The sequence below is a fragment of the Tinamus guttatus genome, unplaced genomic scaffold (assembly GCF_059628265.1).
Source record: "Tinamus guttatus ecotype Peru unplaced genomic scaffold, ASM5962826v1 Tinamus_guttatus_pri_ptg000368l, whole genome shotgun sequence".
In the NCBI taxonomy this organism is placed as follows: Eukaryota; Metazoa; Chordata; class Aves; order Tinamiformes; family Tinamidae; genus Tinamus; species Tinamus guttatus.
In genome coordinates, this window is record NW_028288902.1 from 2,964,132 (window position 1) to 2,984,941 (window position 20,810).

The 20,810-nt window shown below is 35.5% G+C and overlaps 1 protein-coding gene across 1 annotated transcript in view; it reads right to left on the reverse strand.

The window, feature by feature from the left end:
- The window catches only part of TMEM117 (transmembrane protein 117), a 189,658-nt gene that overhangs the window by 65,768 nt on the left and 103,080 nt on the right, over positions 1-20,810 (reverse strand). The window contains exon 5 of the mRNA XM_088530378.1: positions 3,016-3,113. Coding sequence (XP_088386504.1) covers positions 3,016-3,113 — 98 coding nt within the window. The remainder of the gene's footprint in view (positions 1-3,015; positions 3,114-20,810) is intronic.

The window sequence follows — 20,810 nt, forward strand, 5'->3', positions numbered from 1 at the left end:
TGGAAAAAAAGATCAAAATGGAGATTTTTTTTAGTATAAAGAAACCATTGAAAAAAAGGTAGAAAGCACTGCAATGAACTCTTTAGGGATAACAACTCTTTAGGCAGACAAAGGCAAATAGAAAACGGACATTTTTGAGCTAGTTTTGCTGTCTGTGGAAGAATTGTGTGTTGAGGACATTCAAAAGGGAGCCAGAATGCTCCACAATAAACTAGCACCAGTTGCTGACAATGTTCCCAGGAAATTATTTAAAACAGGGGATAACAAGCTAAATCAAAGCCTTCACTAATTGCTTCAGTTGTATTTCAGGGCTGAAAACATTTCCAAAGAAGAAATACAAAGTACTTGCACGTCCAATTTTGAAAAACAGCGGACGGTGTCTTCATCCCTACAACAGTTTATCTGTCTTTGTTAGTTTTATACAGATTTTCTAATTTTACAAAAAAAAAAAGGAAATTATCAGAAAAAATAAGACCCATGTGTATTTAATATTTTCATTTCATCAGCTACTATAAACTGTGCATCACATATCTAGTATTTGGAAAAATTAATATATTGTGCACTGAATTACACTATCTCTTCTAAACAGGTGTGCTACTAAGAAATGTCCTGAGAGAACAAATTTTGACACACCAATCAATATCTGTGCAGCAAACACTATTGAGGGTGCTACCTTGAGAACTCTTCCGAAATGAGTCTGCTTACCTCACACTAGTTAAGCAACAGCAAACGAAATACAAAATTCACTTCAATATGCATAACGTTATTGCTACTTTAATCGCCTCCCCTCTGTTTTTCCTCATTATTAGGAGAGAAATCTACATTTACTAATAAACTATGTAAAGAATGTCTCTAGACAATGCAGACTCTTGCCTAGGGCAATTTTATTTAACTGCCCAAAGCAACAACAACAAAAAAACGCCACCTTTTAAGATTCTAAGTCCCCATTAAGCATACTGCTTCGTATGGCAATCATGCATGAAAAGAAATACCATTTTACCTTATTTCCATTTTAAACTTTTCATAGAAATTTTTAATGTGGATATTATTTGAAAAGGGAATACAGACTTACAACTTTTCAGATCACAAGAAGCCACAACATCTTTTGCAGCAATACTAAAATCCCTTTAATAGTGTTTTATTGTTCCCTATATCTGGTATATAAATTTGAAAAGAATATGCTTTATCATATGACCTTGCATTTATTCCTTATTTCTGTTCTTCCAGACTTTCTGTAAAATCACCTTTTTCCTTTAATGTAATTATGCTTAGGCTAGAAAAGGCTATTTTTTAGTCAAGAGTAAACAAAACTTAGTGATCTTCTAGGCATTTTACTGGCCTAACCAAACCAACCAACGACAAACCAACTTTTATCATTGCTAACCCATTTTCTACGTATCTGAGCATTTTTTTTCCTTCTCTACCTTTTTCCCACACTGAAAAAGAATCTTCCACTGCACTTCCTTGCAAAGATGACGAGCAGTTTTTTGAGCCCCTCCATATATCTCTAACTTTTCAATCACGTTATTTCTTCACCTAGCTAAGATCTCCCTTAAATGCAAGCATTTGTTAATTATATTTAAGCTCATCTTTTAAGCCTTGCTATGCCAATGTACATCATGGATGCAAACAGGGAAGACTTCTAACATTAAATAATGGGGCTCCCCACTCTTATAGCACATCACTTTATTTATAGCTTTCAGCCCACATTTATTTTAGATGATTCTTAAATGACTTCGGTGGACTCCGTAGGGCTTACCAGTATTTTTAATTGCTTTCAGTGAAGAACTTTGTCAAAAGCCTTTTGAAAGTCCAAATAAATTAGATCAAGCATTTCTTCCTCATCAATTATTTTGATGACATGTTCAAAGAACTCTAACAGATCACAGAAGGGTTTCTTTCAGCAAAGCTAGTCTGGTTTCTTTTAGTGAGATTTAATCTAGATTTTTGTTCATAGTTCTATTACTAATGAGGTGGTCAAGCCACTTAGTTAATTCTGAAGCAAGACTTCTGCAAAAACAGCAAAAAAAAAAAAGGTCCAACATGTATTAAGCTTTAGTTTTTCTATAGGCAACTAGGTGTTCATAGAAATTTGCATCTGCTCATCCCTTTCTGTTCCCCATAAATCTTGTTTGTAGCCAGTCAGTCACCCAATCCTGCTTTCTTCCCAGTCTTTAAATTTCTTAGTATTTCATTTAACTGTCTTAGTTTAATGCAACATCTAAGCCTTACTCCATGCTGTAGCAGAATACATGTAAATACGCCTTTTGACTTCTCTATAACACATATTTTTACATGTCTCTTTATTCTTTACCCCACAGCAGATCTAATGATACTTTCATAAGTTTTCTGTTATTTTTCTTAAAACTATCTTTGTAACCTCTTTCATCTTTAGCTATACAGTCTTCAGGCTATATCCTATATCTTCCTTTCTTTCCCGTCATATTTTTTGTCATTTTAATTGTTCCTCATGGTTTGAATTTACTTGATACACTATACATGTGGGATAAAAATAGCTACTTCTTGCAATTTAGTATAATTTAATCTAATTTAAAATAATTTTATTGATAATATAGAGGCTGACTTACCATTTGCAATGGTAGTCAATTGTGAATTCACAGTTATTATAATTAGTTTTAAGTTCACAAAAGACATTTGCATTTCTCCTTACCTTTAATTACAGGGAGTGACAATTGGACATTTAAATATTATCACATATGGCAAAAAAAATGAAAGCCTATTATAAATAGTTGCAAGGATAGAAGAAACATGGTAAATCAATTTTTAAAATCAATTTTTACATCAAATAATTAGAAATTGTTAATCTATATACAGCTTTTCTGCAGCTTTTTTTACGGTGTGATTTTGTATTAGACAAAGTTTCATTTTTCCATTTTTCTTTTCTTAGCATATATTCCCTTTATATCTCTTTCTGCCACAGAGAATTAGAATATATACTTTGGTGTGTTCTGCACAATGTTCATTTGCAATAATTAGATGTTACTATTTTCCTACCAAAATAAAATGATCCTGACGTTTCCTTTCTTCCAGAAAGCTCTGGCAGACTTTCCCCAGTCTGGGTAGGGTTTGTCCTGAAGCATCATATCAGTGACCTAGAGAGAAAGACAAAATATTGCACAGTTAAACTGGTGTCACCAAAGCAAACACTGGTTAGGACAATAAGTGCGTTTTTGTTTACATATGGGGTGTCTGTTTCAGTTCTGATAATTTTAATAATCAGATCGTAAAAAATAAACTTTCCGATGTTCTTATTCACAACGAACTTAGAAGAAAACAAGAAGAGTTGTGGAGATCCTGAGATAAGAGGACAGGACTAAGTGAACAAATTACATGAAAAGGAAAATAGCTAGAAAACATAGAAAAAAAACCCTGCTTGCACATTATAGCTATGAAGCTGACACATGTGTGACTTTCCTGGCCTGGTTCACTTACAGCATCATCAATAAAATTTTGACTCTGGAAATCTGAATTGTGTTCCAGGGAATTAAAGCCTGTGAATTAAGTGCTAGATGCCATTTATAACTTTCTCTTGATGCCTGGTATTACAAAGAACTAAAGTTCTCCCCAAAACTTAGATCTTACATAATGTTTAAAAATATGAAATACTTATATCACTTTTGTAATTCATATTTAAAGGCACTGCCTACTGCCCTGATGGGAAACGGCATCTTCATATGCATTTATTTCAGGTTAACTTACAATAAAACAAAGTAAGTTACGTTAGATTAAACTCATCAATTCTGTTGTGCAAAAGACCCAGAAGAGTGGAAAACCTATGTATACATATAAATTAAAAAATAACTGAACAAATAAAGGAAATAGATGCCAGTGCTTGCTACAAAAAAAACAAATAAAATAAATCTTACTATCCTTCATTGGTATCAGTACACAGTGGAAAATTATTAATGAGATTTCAGAAGGAAAAAGGCTGTTCTTGTTCACTTCCATTGAAGTGAACATTTCTTATTTTTATTTTCCACTATATTTATTTTAATATATAGAATTTTAAAAATCAAATTTATCATACAGAATGTGAGCTGCTACTTTCAGTCAGATGCATTTAACAGAATGTCCAAAAAGAACACAGAGCCCATGATTAAAATAGTTACACAAATTCAGCTTGGAAATGTTGGTTCCTAGCCCGCTTGAGGTTAAAAGAGCTCAGTAGCTTGCAGGATTGACTCCAAATGCATATTTCAAGCATATTTGGACTACAAATAGAAATAAGAAGTCAAAAGTTTTATGATTCCATTATCCCTAGCCTGAAGAAAGAACAGATTATATTCTGAAATATCATTTTTACTAATTGTTTTCTGTAGGTATTTTTTTTCTAAGATCAGCATGCTATCATATTTTTAATGAATCTATTGGCTATGCAAATATTTTGACAAATAATGCCAAATAAGACCTCTATTCCTTTAGTAATACTTATTCTCCTAGAAGGACTCTTTGTAGTAATAAATATTTGCAAATAAGAACAGTTATTTGTAAACGTTTTATTCAGTTTTCAGAATATTTTCTCCATGGTCTTTCTGGGAAATACTTCTTAGAGCTGGTAGAATGATACAATCCACTGCTCTATGACCAATTACTACGGCAGTGCACTTCAGAAGAATGACATTCAAGAAGGAGACATTTTCTGGGGAAAATGGCAAGTTGAGGCAGGAAATGTTCTTTGTGATAGCAGACAGTTGGTCTTTCATCTCTTAGCGTTGGCATTTATTTAAAGTCATATCACCAGATCAATGTCAGGTCAGTCGCAGCTAAATTGGCTGAAGCAGAGACAGTCATTAAAGGGATGCATTCCATAAAGAAAAATCCAATTACCTTTTGCATTAGAGAAATCAAATTCATTTTCTGGTTTGGTCAAGGACAGTGGAAAGTGGCTTATGGGAGAAAAGTACTCAACACTGTCACAGTGCAAATATTGTTTGGATAGGAACAGCCAAACCTCATTACTGCTGTTGGAATTATGTTTTTAGACAAAGAAACAAAAGCAGAAAAATGTAAATTTAATTTACACAATTTAATATAAAGATGAGTGTGTGTGTGTGCACCTCTTTCAGCTCACAAGGCAATTACTGTCCAGCAAACATTCTCCTCTGTTTTACAGGACCAAATTTGAAAACATTGCTGCTATTCAGGAACAGAAAATAATTGCTTGCCTCAGTAATTCTATGCATGCATCTTATTTAATCAAGATAAAATGGGAAATGCCACTTACAAAATAATTAAGTAATGTATTTTTTCTTTGGGAACTATGAGATGTGATATTACCCTTTAATCGATTAATTACACTGATTCAATACGGAAAAGGAATGGCTTTTTATAATGACTGGAATGACTCTCATTTTTTGTGTCTCATGAGAGTAATAGCTACATTGTATGAAAGTGCACAAATGAAACTGCATGAAAAACACTGACTGACTTTTTAGCTTTCAAAAGGCATAGAAAAATATTTTCATTTTAGAAAGAAAATTAGCATGCCTTGTAATATGTAATGGAACCTTAGATTTCACTTTAAAAAGTATAGATATAACTATTAAGTATTCATATTATTCAATTTATATTAGCTAGATAGCTTACAATGCCTTTTAAAGGGAATTTTATCATTAGACCTGTGACAAAATAGTATGATTCACAATTTTTATTACAGAAAATCAAATGGCTCTTTCTGATATGTGAAAAATTATGCCTTATCATACACATGTAAGAACCCAGAATTCAAAATCATGTTATTTTCAGGTAATTTACATGGACAGAATGCGCAGAAAGTAAAATTATAAAGCGACAATGGGAAAAAATAACAACAGGATGCCCTAAGACTCATTTATTCTTTCCGTATAGTTGCTGCTAGAGCACATTGACCAAGATGCTTAGCACACCTAAGGTGTGCTAATAATAATGTGTCAAATACTGCAGCAGGACAAGCCACATCATCCTCCCCAGCAAAGGCAATATCTGCCATGGGAGTTTCAGGTAAGCCTATCTGCCTTTTCCAGTAATGAGCTAACTGCAGCTGAAACTTTATTTTAAAAAAAGAAGAAAAGAACCTAATATCGTGGCCCTGCCTTCAACCATACCTTCCATATTCTTCACTAGTAGGAACTACACTGTGTCGTCAGAGCATGACAATAATTCCTGGAAAAATAGCGTGGCATGGGCTGCTGGACAAGCTGTTTTCATCTGCCAAAATTGTATTTTAGAAACTTAACAGTATAGAACTACATGGAGTAGTTTTGTATCACCACTTCTCCATACAAGCAACAGCAGAAACTGCATCTTGCAAGAGAAATGAGCTCTGGACAATCCCTCTTAGTCTGCAACATATTCCATGCAAAAGTCTGTTACATGCATTATGTATCAACAAACATTCAGGGGAGGATTTTCACTGCTCTACTCCTACTTTTACAATTTTTTAGGGTAGGATGACAGCAACACTCCAGAATTTGGCAGAATATAGAAGAAGCCCTGATCCACAGGAAGAGCCAATACAAATCGTATGAACGCTGAAACCTTTATTTCTTGATTCAGTCACGAGTTGTGCCAGGTCTAACAGAAAACAGAACTGCAACATCTTATATCAATGAAGAAGTTACTTCATGGGGCTATTGCTGAGAAACAGAGCAGCTGGAATAATCACAGAATGGTTGAGGTTGGAAGGGACCTCTAGAGATCGTTTAGTCCAATCATCTGCCCTGCTCCAGCAGGGACACCTAGAGCACGTGGCACAGGGTGGCATCCAGGCAGGTTTGGAAGATCTCCAGAGAAGGAGACTCCACAGCCTCTCTCGGCAGCCTGTTACAGGGCTCTGTCACCCTCACAGGAAAGAAGTTCTTCCTCATAAGAAGATGGAACTTCCTGTGTTTTAATTTACACCCATTACCCCTTGTTCTGTCACTGGCCACTACCAATTAATTTTGCCTTTGGCAAAATTATTAATAAGCAAGTGAAAAATAGGTAAGATGATCACCCTGCTTGCATCAAAAGAACTGTCAACAGTATATTTTAAGGAATGTTTTAGAATAGCAATGTCTATCTTTAGCATAATTTAATTTTTTCTCTCAACTGTACATTTCTACTACTGTCATGTGTATAACAAGTCCTGAAGTTAAATTAATGTTTTCTATTAAATTCATGGTGTTTGATGATGTCAAGGTATGAAGGTAGCAAGAACTAACGAGTGTAACTGAGTGCATGTGTCTAGTTCCATTTGGTTTGCTTTGTGGCAACATGTATTCAGGTAAGAGCTACATATAAACGGTGCAGTAATTATACATCAATTCTTTACTGTAACTCACTCCTCCAGTGAGCTACTGCATCATGGTAAACATACACCAAATCAGAAAAAATGCTTAGTATTCAGTCACTAAAAGCTTCCAGACATTGTTTTTGTCTTCATTTGCTTTTAAATATTTAAAAAATTGCATAGCAGTTCACTTAATGTACAAAAGTTACTTAGAAGGTAAATGGTCTTAGGGTTCTTTCAACTAGACGTTAGGGAGAAAACTATCTTGCATTTAACATACCTAAAGGTTTTCATGGCTTATACATTGCTAGTATGAAATATCTCCTCCAGTTATGAAATTCTTTTGGCAAAAGTGTCAATAATTTTGTTACACAACCTCAGAAATAATTGTCGATTTATTTTAAACCCCTCTGCTGCATCTGGGAATATAGGAAGTGGGAAATTGTTTGAAAACTAATATTAATACTGACATTTACTGATCTATGAGGGGGATAACATATTTCAGGCTTAGCATTTGTCAACTGCAAATACAGCTGTTGTTTTATTACTTCCCCTCAAATTTAATTTTAAGAAATACACTTTGTATTTCCATTTTCAAAGCAACAGCAAACAGACACAAAATACAGCCTCTTTAATCCACTCTTTTGGGTTTTTTTTTCCTGTTTAATCAGAGCTAACACATTGTTTTTCTTGTCATCACTTTAACAACAGGTAAATTCTAAAAAGTAATATTAATTTGCTGTCACAATTAAGTGTTCAATAAACATGATAAAAGATAATATTACACTTCATTTTTGTTGCTTCTGCAATAGCAAATGATATTACTTTTTGCATTTGTACAGCTCTAATCAGTAAAAAGTTACAGAGTCTTTCTCTTACAAAATATGCTGTGTGAGAATGACTCTCCTGAAGCACAACCTTGGCATGCTTGCACACTGCTGCATCTGATTTTCGACCAAAGACAGAGACCTCTTCTATGCAAAAAAGAAGTGATGCTCATATTAATTTTATCCATCCTTACTCATCCATGTAAATTTATTTCTTCAATTGTTGAGGAGTAGAAAACTTCTTGCCTTTAGGCCAGCATATTGTGTTTGCTTGCTTTTTTCCTTCTTTCTTTTTTTCCTAATACAATCATAGCAGTTTCACATAGCTATTGTCACATTATGGTCACTGTATGTCTCAGGGAAACCAACTAAAATAAAAATTTGTATGTTTTGGGCTTAGCTTTAGAGCATGGTCACGCGAGTCAGTACTTCCTTTGCATAGAGTTAGGACATGATGTTCCACATACCCCATGTCTAGTCCACGATTTGTGGAGAATAACTTCTTTAGGTACCAAACTGCAGATTAGAGAGGGCTTTTGGCTAATATTATTTTAGGGAAGAATTTTTGCCTTTAACTAGCATAGATACACTCAAGCTACTCTGGAAATTATCTTTAGGTTTTCAATAGCAGCAGAAATCTTTCCTGTAGCAGAAATAAATATATAAGAATACATTTTGAAAAAAAAAACTTTTTAAAATATTTGTTAATACATAGTTGATACTTGATAAATAGAAATAGCTCATTTAGAAACAATCCTACAATAGAAGTAGGGCCTCAGCCTAAATTTTTAAGTCATGTCAGCTTATTTTTCAATCCCTACTGTGAACACAACTCACTGAGCATCTAAAATAAAATTTACTAGTTGCCATGTGGCAAGCACCTACTGTTTATATAACTGCTGGTGCCATATTTCAGGAGATTTTTTTTTTGTGCTTTATTATTCTTTATTAGTGTTACAAATGCATAAGCAGAGGCCTGGGTAATGTCATGTGCTACAGACAAACTATGAAGTATAAAGCTATGCCACTATTTTTTATTTAAGGCATTCAGCTCAGTTTCATCTATAGACTGGCATTACAGGAAAGCTCTATTTGATTATTCAGGGAGCTTGGTGGGTTTTGTTAAAAGGATGGAGGTACCATCTAATACCATCTAACATTTTGCATACATACGCCATGCACATCTAAACTCATATAGATTCCCTTTATAGTCAGTGAAAAGAAACAGGCATTTCTGGGGTGCAATTAATTTCAGGAAGACGCCTAAAGTAGATTAGGTTAATTATAGAGATGTACCTTTTTCTCTTTGCTCTAGAACAGACCTGCCCAGCGACAGATGTTTACACTGCTGATGTTGAAAGTCTAATAACCTGAATCCCAGCCAAGTTTTCTACATTTCTTAGTGTTTCTCATTGAAATTTCATTAATTCAGTTAATGAAATAATGATGGGTCTTAGGGGATGAGGATTCAGCAGATGTAGAAGGCCATATCCACATATTGTGTGACTAAAAATGAGGCTCTTGTCCTCAGCAGGGTCCTCCAGATGGATAACCTAAGCAAATCCAAGTTCCTTATGCAGCTACTGGAGGGAGGAAGGACATGTAAAGGATTCTAAAGAATGAGCAAGTGGTATCACAAAACCATGACGCAATTCACCCTTATGCTCAGCTGGAAAGTGAGCACAAACAGACAATAAAAAATATCAGATACAGAGATGTACCTGACTAGGTGTCTGATTTAGGGTCTCCACAGGAGGAGTTTCTGTATTTTTGAGATTAAAAAGGCAAAGCTCTTTGGGAGACAGCAAAAAAAGTAGAGGTTCCCCTTTGCACAGTAGGTTTCTATTTAAAGCAGTAAAATGGGATTCACCCTTCTTAGCCTTTGCTCTTTCCATCCTATAAGATAACCAATATTACAGGTTTTATCCATTGACTTTACTACAAAACGAACAGCAAGTGCCTAGGGTAAGCCTGCAGGACACTCAGCATCAGAATCAGACTCCCTCATAATTCGTTCTCTTTTACTCAGCCTATAGATCTTGTACACCTAACCATACAGCATTGCTACAGGTAACCTTTGCAACCTAGATGGAAGAATGGCAAGCTCAAGGTCTGTTCGTACTGATAGAGCTTGGACCCCAGGTCACTTATTTCCCAAACCTAGTGATCCAACTGCCAGATTTTTATCCAAAATGAAGGCAGTGGTATTTTAAGTTGGGAGGACCTCTAACATCTTGGAACACTGAAGAAATGTGAGCATTTGTCCATGCACCTACAGGAAGACAGAGGTTCCTGGCTCCTAACTGTACAGTCACAGCACAAAGGCACAGGAGTCTGCTTTGGCATATATGAAACTATCCTTCAAATGCTGGCACACAGTAATTAAGGTATGAACCATTCTCTGCTTATACTAAGCAAAATTTTGAACTCACAGATAACAAATTCAATTCATGGGTCTTATAAAGAACATGCACCTTAGCAAGCTTACTATCAGCAGTAACGAAAATCTGGAAAAATCTGTTTTGATTTGGCCTAGATACAACATAGATGATGAGTTTTCATGATGAGATTGTCAACAGTTCTGGATATGCCCATAAATAGTATTTACGTCTCTAAATGAAGTTCTTATAATCCTTGCAAACAGAAAGCTTAAAGGTTTAAACATAGGACCTTTAAGATCACACTCTTCACAAAAAAGTCACATCACACTCTTGACAAAATTTCATCTCAATGAATTGCAGTCTTGTAGAAACTAGATAGTATTGTAACTCCAAAGTCACTTCTGTGGAGAAAGCTACCAGCCTAGATATGCATTTAAAAACTGCCAGTTCCCAGGACATGGAGGAACCCCAGGCAAGACATATTCACCAGAGAAATGTTTTGACTGCTCAGATTTAAAGATCTTGGCTATCTTCTTTTATGATTTCAATCTATCAACTAAAATACACACATACTCATATACATACAGCTTTCTGTGGGGGCTATTAACAGTTGCGCTTGGGCAGTGGCAACATTTGTATTCGTATCACAAGGGCCTGTAAGGGCAGAGGCTCACAAACTGTGAGTTTAAACTATCAGTGCTTCTAGCTTCTCTGGGGTTTCATGTGTCAGAAGGTCATCATTTGCTTCCCTCATATTTGTAGTTTTGAAGTTCTCACTTTTCAGAAAAAAAAAAAAGGTGACGTTCATAAATGACAATAAATATACCATTCGGTGTCTCTTCACAAGTCTTTCCTCTGCTCTCTTACTTTTTGACTATATTTAATAAGCTAATACAGAAGAGAAGCCAAATAAATTTATAGGCATCACTTGCAGAGAGAACGTAGTATTAGGGCGATTCTAGGATAGAAAAGGGAGTGAAAGAAGAAACTTTTCTGACAGTAGAAAATTATTAGAGAATACTTTGGAGTTTTCATTTTTCTTCTCAAGGCAACTTCTATTCAGTGACTACTCAGGAAATATTTTCTTGTAAATTGGGGTGAGACAATGGGAAGTAAAAGAGGTTGTTTTAAAACAAGGTTGTTTTACCACATGATTCTTGGGAATCATAGTCATGCTATGCAGTGTGTTCTTGATCAACAGCATGTGTCAACTATAATAAGTATAAGCAGCATAAGATATCATAACATTTTTCAAAATCTGTGCTGGTGTCTTTGCTCTGTGGTTCATGCAGAATCTGTTTGATGAAAATGAAAAGGAATCCATCAAACCAAATGAAGGACACAGTCAGAAGACTGGATGTTCATCCTCTACCTTTCACCAGTTTCTCTCACACCCAGGACATCCAGCACTGAAGAACCACCTAAACGTGGGAGGTCCCAATGACCTGCAGCTGTCACAGATGTGATCTGTGTAGTTCCTCCTGCCACAGCACAGAGTCTGAACAAAGCAAAATCTGGCACCTTGCTGCAAGTTCTTTCAGATCCGTGATAGGCTGACAAATCAGAGCAGTTTCAATCCATTTTCCCTCTGTAGATCGACTGGCATAAAGAAGACATAGCTACAGAAGAAGAAATGGAAGCTTTACACTTGCTTGGCTTGGTCTGTCCAGTTCTGTTTTCATGGCACTTCAGAACAATTCTGTACAAAGCAAGTTTCTCATAGCTTCTGGTAACTTCATATGACAGCATTATGCAACTAAATGAATTCTCTGCTCACAGCTCTTTGTCCTTTATAAAAGTTCTGTGCAATGTAACTACTGCTTTCAATTACCCTTGTGAATTGAAGTTACAACCACATTGAGAAAATAAGCCATTAAACCAATTCAAAAATTCTTTCTGTTATGCAGTGGTTCACCACATTTCAGGGCAATTCCACACTTCAGGCACAAGCATGATCATAGTCTTAGCCAACCCCTTTTTAAAAAATTACTTTGATCTGACTTCTGGGATAAAGATTGCATGTGGTAGCTTCTTTTAGTACTGGTCCCAACTCAAAAGGGAAAATTCTCCAGACTCCAGACTTTATGTGTTTGAAACTCACATAAACCTTACTTGCTGTTTTGAATAAGAAATACTTGGCTTTGAAAGTCAATCAACTATTTTTGAGTCAGATTTTCTTCTTTAAAAATGTTTAAGATGAACATTTTTATACAGTTAAAAATCTCCATTAGAATGGTACAAATAGAATGTACTATGTTTGTACTATGAAAGCAGAAAAATATCATTTATCTTAAATCGTATAAGGATTGTTCAGCATATTCTCAGTGCTGAAAGAAAAATATAAAATGAAGTAGGTTCTTATTCCCTGAATAAGGAACTTTTGGGACTAATTGTTCAGAAAACAGAGATCATCCTTTAATTTTTCTCTATGGAAGAACAGTAATAGTGGAGGCCTTTAATGTTTCAAGCATCATGGTACTGCTATTCCCATAAAGCCAACTGGTTGGCTCAGTTGTATTTAGGGCCTAAGGTTCAAGGTTCCACTAAATACAATGTATAGAAATCAACTGTAAAATAAAACTCTTACAATTCCAAGCTCAGGTTTTCATATACAATTCCTACTACTAGAGAATCAATATAAAATATCACTTTAAAACAAGAACTTTTCATAACTTTTAAGTATAAAAAACATCTCAAAGGGCAAATATGGTTGGTAAACATTAATGAGTATAACTGAAAATGCTTCATACTACTCTTTGGGAAGAATATTGAAGGTACACAGGGGATAGTGGTTTATTAAGGATTCTTAAATGCTAGTTTGGTTGCTAGAGGGATTTTGGAAAAGAGATGGAGCAAGCCTGGATCTCCAAAGAATTGCTATAACTCCAGAGACTGGATTTTATACTTCCTTCTGGACTTATGCTGAAAGATGCAGTCAATGTGACATAAAATCCAGCTTTTGCTGGCTAAGTCAAGTATTGCTAGAAAGGACTGCTAGTAACAGTGCCTTCAACTATAGAAAACAGCATTCTTTAAACAAAATGCAAAATTGCCTGAGCATAGGAAGAATATAGGATTTTTGTTGCCTTAGTTTGATAATGACTGAAAGAGCAGTAGCACCTCTAGGGAAATAAAATATTCAAAGAGAATGGAAGGAACTTTGATCCATAGCTTAAGCCCATTTGAGAATAAAATCTTCAATTAGATGTTACTAACACTTCTATATCATAACATCTATATTCATATTCTACTTTTATTTGGAATTCAATCTCTCTTATATAGAAACAAATTCAAGATTTCTTTCAGATTTTCTTTCCTGGCTTCATACACATGACTATCTATCTGCAAATGATCATCCCATGGGAAGTAGGATTGATACCATTTGGAAGGCAGCAAATAACATTAGATCATGATTGAAGTTACTCACCGTTTGTTTGACATGCCTATTTCTTCCCTACTGTCTAGAAAGGCCCTATGAAGTCAATTAATGGTCACTCATTAAAATGCACTTTTACCTTATACATATTCATATAATACACTATAAAGCCAACTAGCTGATTCTTTAAAAAAAAAAAAGGAAAATCTTAAGCAGCGCAACTTTAAATTAAAAGAAAGCTGCTTTTCTTAAAAGGTCAGATACTACAAATTAAAAAAAAAAACACTGTTTGATCAACATGGTTTAAGCAGATATTTTTCATCAAATTCTCCTTTGAACACTAATTTTTGGTCAATTACTGCTTCTCATGTGGACAGCTCTCAAGTTTAAGCCATACTGTGTGCACAGCTGATATGGCACAATCTTTGCTCTACAGCTGGTCTTGTCTGCCATCTCAGCTTACTTGATTAAGCATTTTAATCAGTGTTTTGCATAAGACTGTGCACCTTCTGTTGAAATTGCCTAGCTGGTATTTAGTAGAAAACCGGTTGACTAAGTATGACTTCACCATCATACTTGGGCTACCTCCTTTTCTCAATCCATAGCATTTAGGAGGTTTATAATCAATATTCAACATTCTTTCTTTATAAAGCAACAATGAATATTCTCCAATCATTTCAAAGTCCTGTACTAATAACACTGGTAAGCAGCTTCCAGCAATGCCGGTAAGCTGTTTTACATTTAGCATAACGCCTTGGAGAATAACATGACTTGCCTTCTTTTGCCTTTCTTAAGCTTTGACCTTTCTGCCCCTTACTAATAGAAAAGTTTTTTTAAGGTTTTAAGTGCCTTATCTATTCCTTCTGACTGTTTTGCTAAGCCACCCCTTTTTTTTCAGCCAGATCAGGTGATTTATTTAAATTGATGAAGCAATGCTGATTTTTTTCTCCCCAGAGTTCTCAGGAAATTGAATGCAGGCTATATTTACATGCTTGGATTAGTGTACAATTTAAGATCACCTCTATTTAACTCATCCTATGTAAGATTATATACATTTCACTTAATATATTAACATAACTCAGGAGCACTGACATTTAGCTTTTCTGGACAGGCTGCTTGGCTGAGTTCCAGCTCTTGGCCTTATTCTTTCCATGAAGGTTCATGAAGGGAACCACTGTAACTTGGGAAAATGTAAGACTCACCTCGGGAGACCAGCTCGCAGTGTCTTAATAACTTCTAGCATAGCCCCACCTTTTCTTGATAAATAAGAAACAAAAAGCTACCCAATGACTAACAAACAAACAAAAAAGAAAATAATAAAAAGTCTGTGCCTCACATCCATAAAGAGAGGGCAGAAATTCAATTAAATTATCAGTTTTCTCAAACAATAATTGCATGTCCTCAAGGGTAAAAGACAGAAAACTCTCTTCATCTGTGAAAAGATAAAGTTACTATTTTTACTGGATACCCACTATTGCAATAATAAGTAGTGTAATTAAATATTTATAGATTTAAGTTATATTACCTCTTTATCAAATACAGAGCTTATCGTAATTTCACCCTCCCCGCCTTGACTGAGATGGATCATCTCTAAATCAGTCCCTCATACACTCAAATTTCAAAGTCGTCGAGTTCCCATTGTTAATAATTTTCAATAACTTGTTCAGAGAAACGCATTTTAAAATTATATAGGCGAGAACTGACTACTCTGATTATACCAGATCACTGTGACATTGTATCTGACAATTCCATTCCACTCCCTCACCATCTTCAAAGACTGTGGAAAATCTAAGCTAATGCTAATGTGCTTGCATCTGTAACAGGTACATATTAACCTAAGATTTATACCGTTAGTTTAATGACTACCTAGCAGAGGTCATGTGATACACCTTCAAGCACAGATGACAAATGTAAGTGGTGTGCATTTAATGCACAAAACTGAAATATAGATTCCCTGATTTATCTTGTCATTTAAATAGAAATCTCATGTCTACATCAATTTGGGTTAGCTTAAAAAATTGGAATAGATTTTTAAAGTGAATTTTTATGTAAGAAATGATATTTTGCTTGAAAACCAATCATATTCATAAATATTGATAATAAAAGTGCACCTTCTCCTTGAATATTTGCAAAAATAAATTATAATTGATATAATTGAAGATAAGATGATTATAGCTATAGATTAGCTGGAATTCGTATGTCTTTAGATTAAGCATAAATTATTTTTCAGGAGGGCAAGGTGAAAAATACGATGTATACAGGCTTTTCTAGTTTATACTACGACCTCCAGTACCACTCAGAGATGAAAATCATAAGAAAAAAAAAAGAAGAGTGAGGGCAGGGACAGAAAAGTGTGGAAATTCATAATTCTATGAATGAGAGCAGGAGATTGAAATAAACTCAGTAAACAGACATACTAATGCACAGCTGCAGAAGAATGAAGATCCAGTTTGGGGCTTAAAAGTACTTCTTGAACTTCCTTCTGCAGAAACAAAACCTGACAGTGGCACGTAGATCATCCCTAGATAACAAGAAGCTGCTGCTTTAAGCTATGTATGTACCAGAATACTGCCTAGGACATCTCAGATTGACTGAAAGTTCCTGGAGCGTCCAGAAGAGAATAATATATAATATATGAGATCAATTCACAAGACAAGAATCAAGTCCAGACAAACTAAAGACGGAATTTTTGAGAGCAGAGAGTTCAGGTCCAAGACTCCAGCCTTATCTAGCACTGGAGAGTCTGACGCAGAATAGACATTACCTGAAGTCCTCAATTATGAAAGTACTGCTAATTAGAAGTGGTCTCTAGATTTTTCACTTTCATGACTAATTAAGATACCTTAAAAATGCACAGAATCCAGAGCTGTCATCTGAACCTCTTTGCTGCCTGATGAGAAAAGACATAATAACTGCTTAGAAATTTATAAGCTTTAGTGTCTCATTTGATAAATATATAAAGAGACTTTAACTGAGGCTCGTTATACCACACAGAAGAACTCAGCAAAGAACTCCCCAGCCTGGCACGCATCCAAGCCCACATGGCCTCTCAGCGCTCCACACTGCCATCTGCGTGTACTCACTGGGGCTCCCGAGCAGCTCACCTGAAATGCCCTGGCCTCCTGAGGGGCAGGCAGCTTAACTTGGATGTCATACCACAAAACACAGCTTGCATTCTTTGGCCTCATCTACCCATTGCACATCCTTGTGTTTCTTATGTGCAGAATGGAAAATATGCTTTGGATTTAGGGTAAATGGTTGCTATTTTTTTTCCCAATTGAAAAATGGAGTGTAATGAAATTAAATTGGTTTATAATCTGAATTTTTGGTGATTTTTTTCTGAAAATAGGCTGCTGAGTTAAACTGCATTCTATGGATAACAATTAGATTTCGTTTAACATGAGTTGAATCTTGAGTTCTGTCTTTGCTATGATTAACGACTTATCAAATGTTGATTAATCTGTGTTTTTTTTTCCTGTAGCAAGACTATAAACATAAATGCAATTAAGTATGTTCTTGCATACGTTGCATGTTGAAAGTATGTTCTCTGTGCCAAATACCTTCCACCTTGTCCACTCACCAAGCCTAGAGCCATCCCGGCAGCCATGAAACATTAGGATTCCAGAACCACAGGACATTAATTTTAACAATTCTTGAATTCTGTTTTGCAAAGCTGCCCTGGCTGACTACACAAAGGTGTTGATTGTCTACCATTTTCAGAAGAAAAATGAGGATTTGAAAAATGTGCAACAATCCCGCAAATTATTTGCTCCTAGTATTTGTGAACTAGCCAGGGACCAGACAATGAAAGGAATTACTCACAGAATCACATTTTTCAACCTCACCTCTTTAACTACAGCACAATGCTCATACAGTCTATATTTGAAAATGATATTGCTGCTGTTTTTACTAAAATTGTTCTTTCTATTTTTAACTACACAATTGCCACAAATATGTTGGCAGCTACAAATGACAATAAACATGGCATATTTGTAGCTGTCACTTATGACTTGGCACATAGTTATTGATGGAAATGATCAGTAAGGAGATTATGATTTGCTTGCTGTTTCAGTGTAACAACAAATGTACTATACAAGCAGCAAATGATAATGCTTAAGTTCTTGCATCGTGGAGATATGGCATGGAGGCTTTTGGAAAAATGAATGACTTATGGGGTTGGTATTTATAAAATCACGTTAAACAGTAGCTGATTTTTAATAGCGACTTTTTAGTAGCACATTAAAATAGATAGTTACAATTCTCATCCTAGCACAAGATAATGAGTTTATCCTTAAATTAAATGTGCATTTGAATTTGTTTTATCTTTCCGTACACATTTTTGCCCATACACAATTATAAGATTATCTGTTTCAGCGCCCCCAGAGGCCTTTCTGCCCGAAACAAAGTGCAGTGTAAAGATCAGAGTGGAAGAGATTAATAGGCCCAAAAATGAACTCAGGCCCACAAACGTTTTTGTACCAGCAACATTTTTGTACCAAGCACAGAGTCCACACACACATTCTCAAGCTCTTTCTTGCCCAGTCTCCAAGGCACGGAGACCTCTTACCCTGGATCACCCTCCTGGATGATCCTCCATTCCTGCTTGCCACCTGCCTGCCTGGGGCACGTCGTCCTCACCATGTCCTCACTGCCCAGCTTGTCACTTCTACCATGAAGTAGTATTAGCTAGCATGAATGATCCCAAGGCTCAAGGTGTTTTGCACAAGTTGAGGGTTTAATTTTTTTCTCCATTTCTCCAGAGACTTTTGATGCTTTGATTCCTCTGGCTGCACAGAGCAGTCTAAAAAGTATCCCTTGGGAGTCAGTGCAAAAGGACAAATTATGGCAGTTCCTTGGCAATCTGCACTGTTCCCATGCAGGGTCACTGCTCTGCTGCAATCCATAGTAACAAAAGAGTTTCAAAATGCTCAGGAACATAAAAACAGCCAGTGAGAAAGTGCTTATGTGCAGAGAAGGAAGCAGAGGCTGAACACACTATCTTGCTAAGGAAGTGTTGAAAGCAAAAAACAAGCTATTTCATAAGGAAGAACTAGTGCTGGGTTTCAGTGCACATCCCAGAGAAACGGCAAAGTGTATCTGCATGTATATTTTCAGCTGTAATAACAGGACATTTGCTATTTGAAGACTGAAAATAGTATTTATGAAAGGCACTATTTATAATGGGCACTTACGTGTCAAAGATTTTATATGACAACCTAAATACATAGTATGTGCATATACACGTTGTTTTACAGTGCAATGCAAAATCAGCAGAGACAGCATATATATATGGTCTCTGTTAACAGAATCTTTTAAAACATGCATTCTGCTGTGGGAAGATTTTAGAATGGTGTTAGCAAATTTTGCTTCTGCTCATTTTTGTTTTTATAACTTTTGCTTAACTATTTGATTAGTTTGAAGATTTTAATGCAAAGGTTTGAGCAGGAAACCTGTAACTAACTGACATGAATAAATCTCAAAATCACCTTTTTCAATACTTTGCTTTCTTTCACATTTTCAATTCTTTATATTTTTTTCTGGCCAGAGTTTATGACTTTTTCATTTTTGAAGTGTTTTTCTTATCATATGCTGTACAAATATGTGGTATTTTATAAGAAATTCACTGATGATAACTATTTTAGCAGTTTTATAGAAGTCTCATAGATAGTTCATTTGTGAACATTTTTTTCTTTCTTTCTTTCTGGCTAGCACTGTGATAAAAACAAAATTCCAGGTTGAAAATAAGTCCTACAGCTTTTAAATTTTCATTAAATGCACCATAAATTAAAAATCAAACAATAAATATTATGGCACAGTGATTAGAAATAGATTGTCATGTGGACCAGAATCCCTCAGCAGATTCCTACGGTATGTACTGTTTTGTGATCTTTTCAATTTATGAATAGAACTAAGGAGTTTAATAAAGCCTGTAGTCAGCTTTATTAGATCAAAACAATGAAGATTTGGTAACATTTTAAGCTAAGCCAACTTTGCACTGCAATGGATGGAGAGTGTCCATGCAAGGCATTCTGCTGCCTCACATGTGGGGTAGCAACATCCAGCTGCAGGATGGCAGAAAACAGAAGTGGGAAAGAGGAAACTCAAAGTTTGATAAGGCCATAGCCACACTCCTTTCTGCACTTCTGTTTGACCCCAGTTCTACTGTCACAGCAAGAAACACTTACTGCTGTGCAGCTCCTGCAGGATATGTAAAGAGAACTAGGAAAACAGTAACAGCCCTGAAGAAATGTTGAGGAAAGCAAATGAACAAAACGTATTTATCTCTAGCCCAGTCCCTTCATAGCTATGTGAGCTAAAATGAACTTCCTCAGACAGCTGTGCTTGTTTGCAATACTGGAGATTTTGGCATTTTTGCCACAGCAAATACCAAGTTATGGGCACAGTTTGCACAGTTTGGATACCTTTTTTTTTTTTAGGAGTTGATTTTATAGACAGATGGAGTTTCTCTTCTAACCGAAAAACAGAATTTAATGTGACTTGTATTTTAAATCATTTTCTGAGATAACACTATTTGTTGACCCAGATCACTAATTTGGATGAAGTGCCCTAAGTCTGAGACTTGGGTGTGAGAGAAGGGCTCGAAACCACATTTTTACCCTTCTGCTCCAACAGTCATTCAAGTTCCCACTCAACTTCAGCGTACACACTATTCAACTATGTTTGCCCCCTTCCTCAAGACATCATCATCAATTTGGTATGATGACAATTCCCATTAAATCCAAGAAGACATCCATGCATGAATATATTTTAGTATGGAACCGCTCTTTGCAAATGTTGTGTTTCAACATTGTGATGTCTGATGGGGAAGATAAGTTTGAGCTGTTTTATACGTAACAACAGGAATGTGTTTGTCAGACCAAAAGAAAGATGGAATCATTTATGATTCATAAAGGATCCCAAAATATCCTCTGCTCATTTCTGAGGGTTAACAAAAA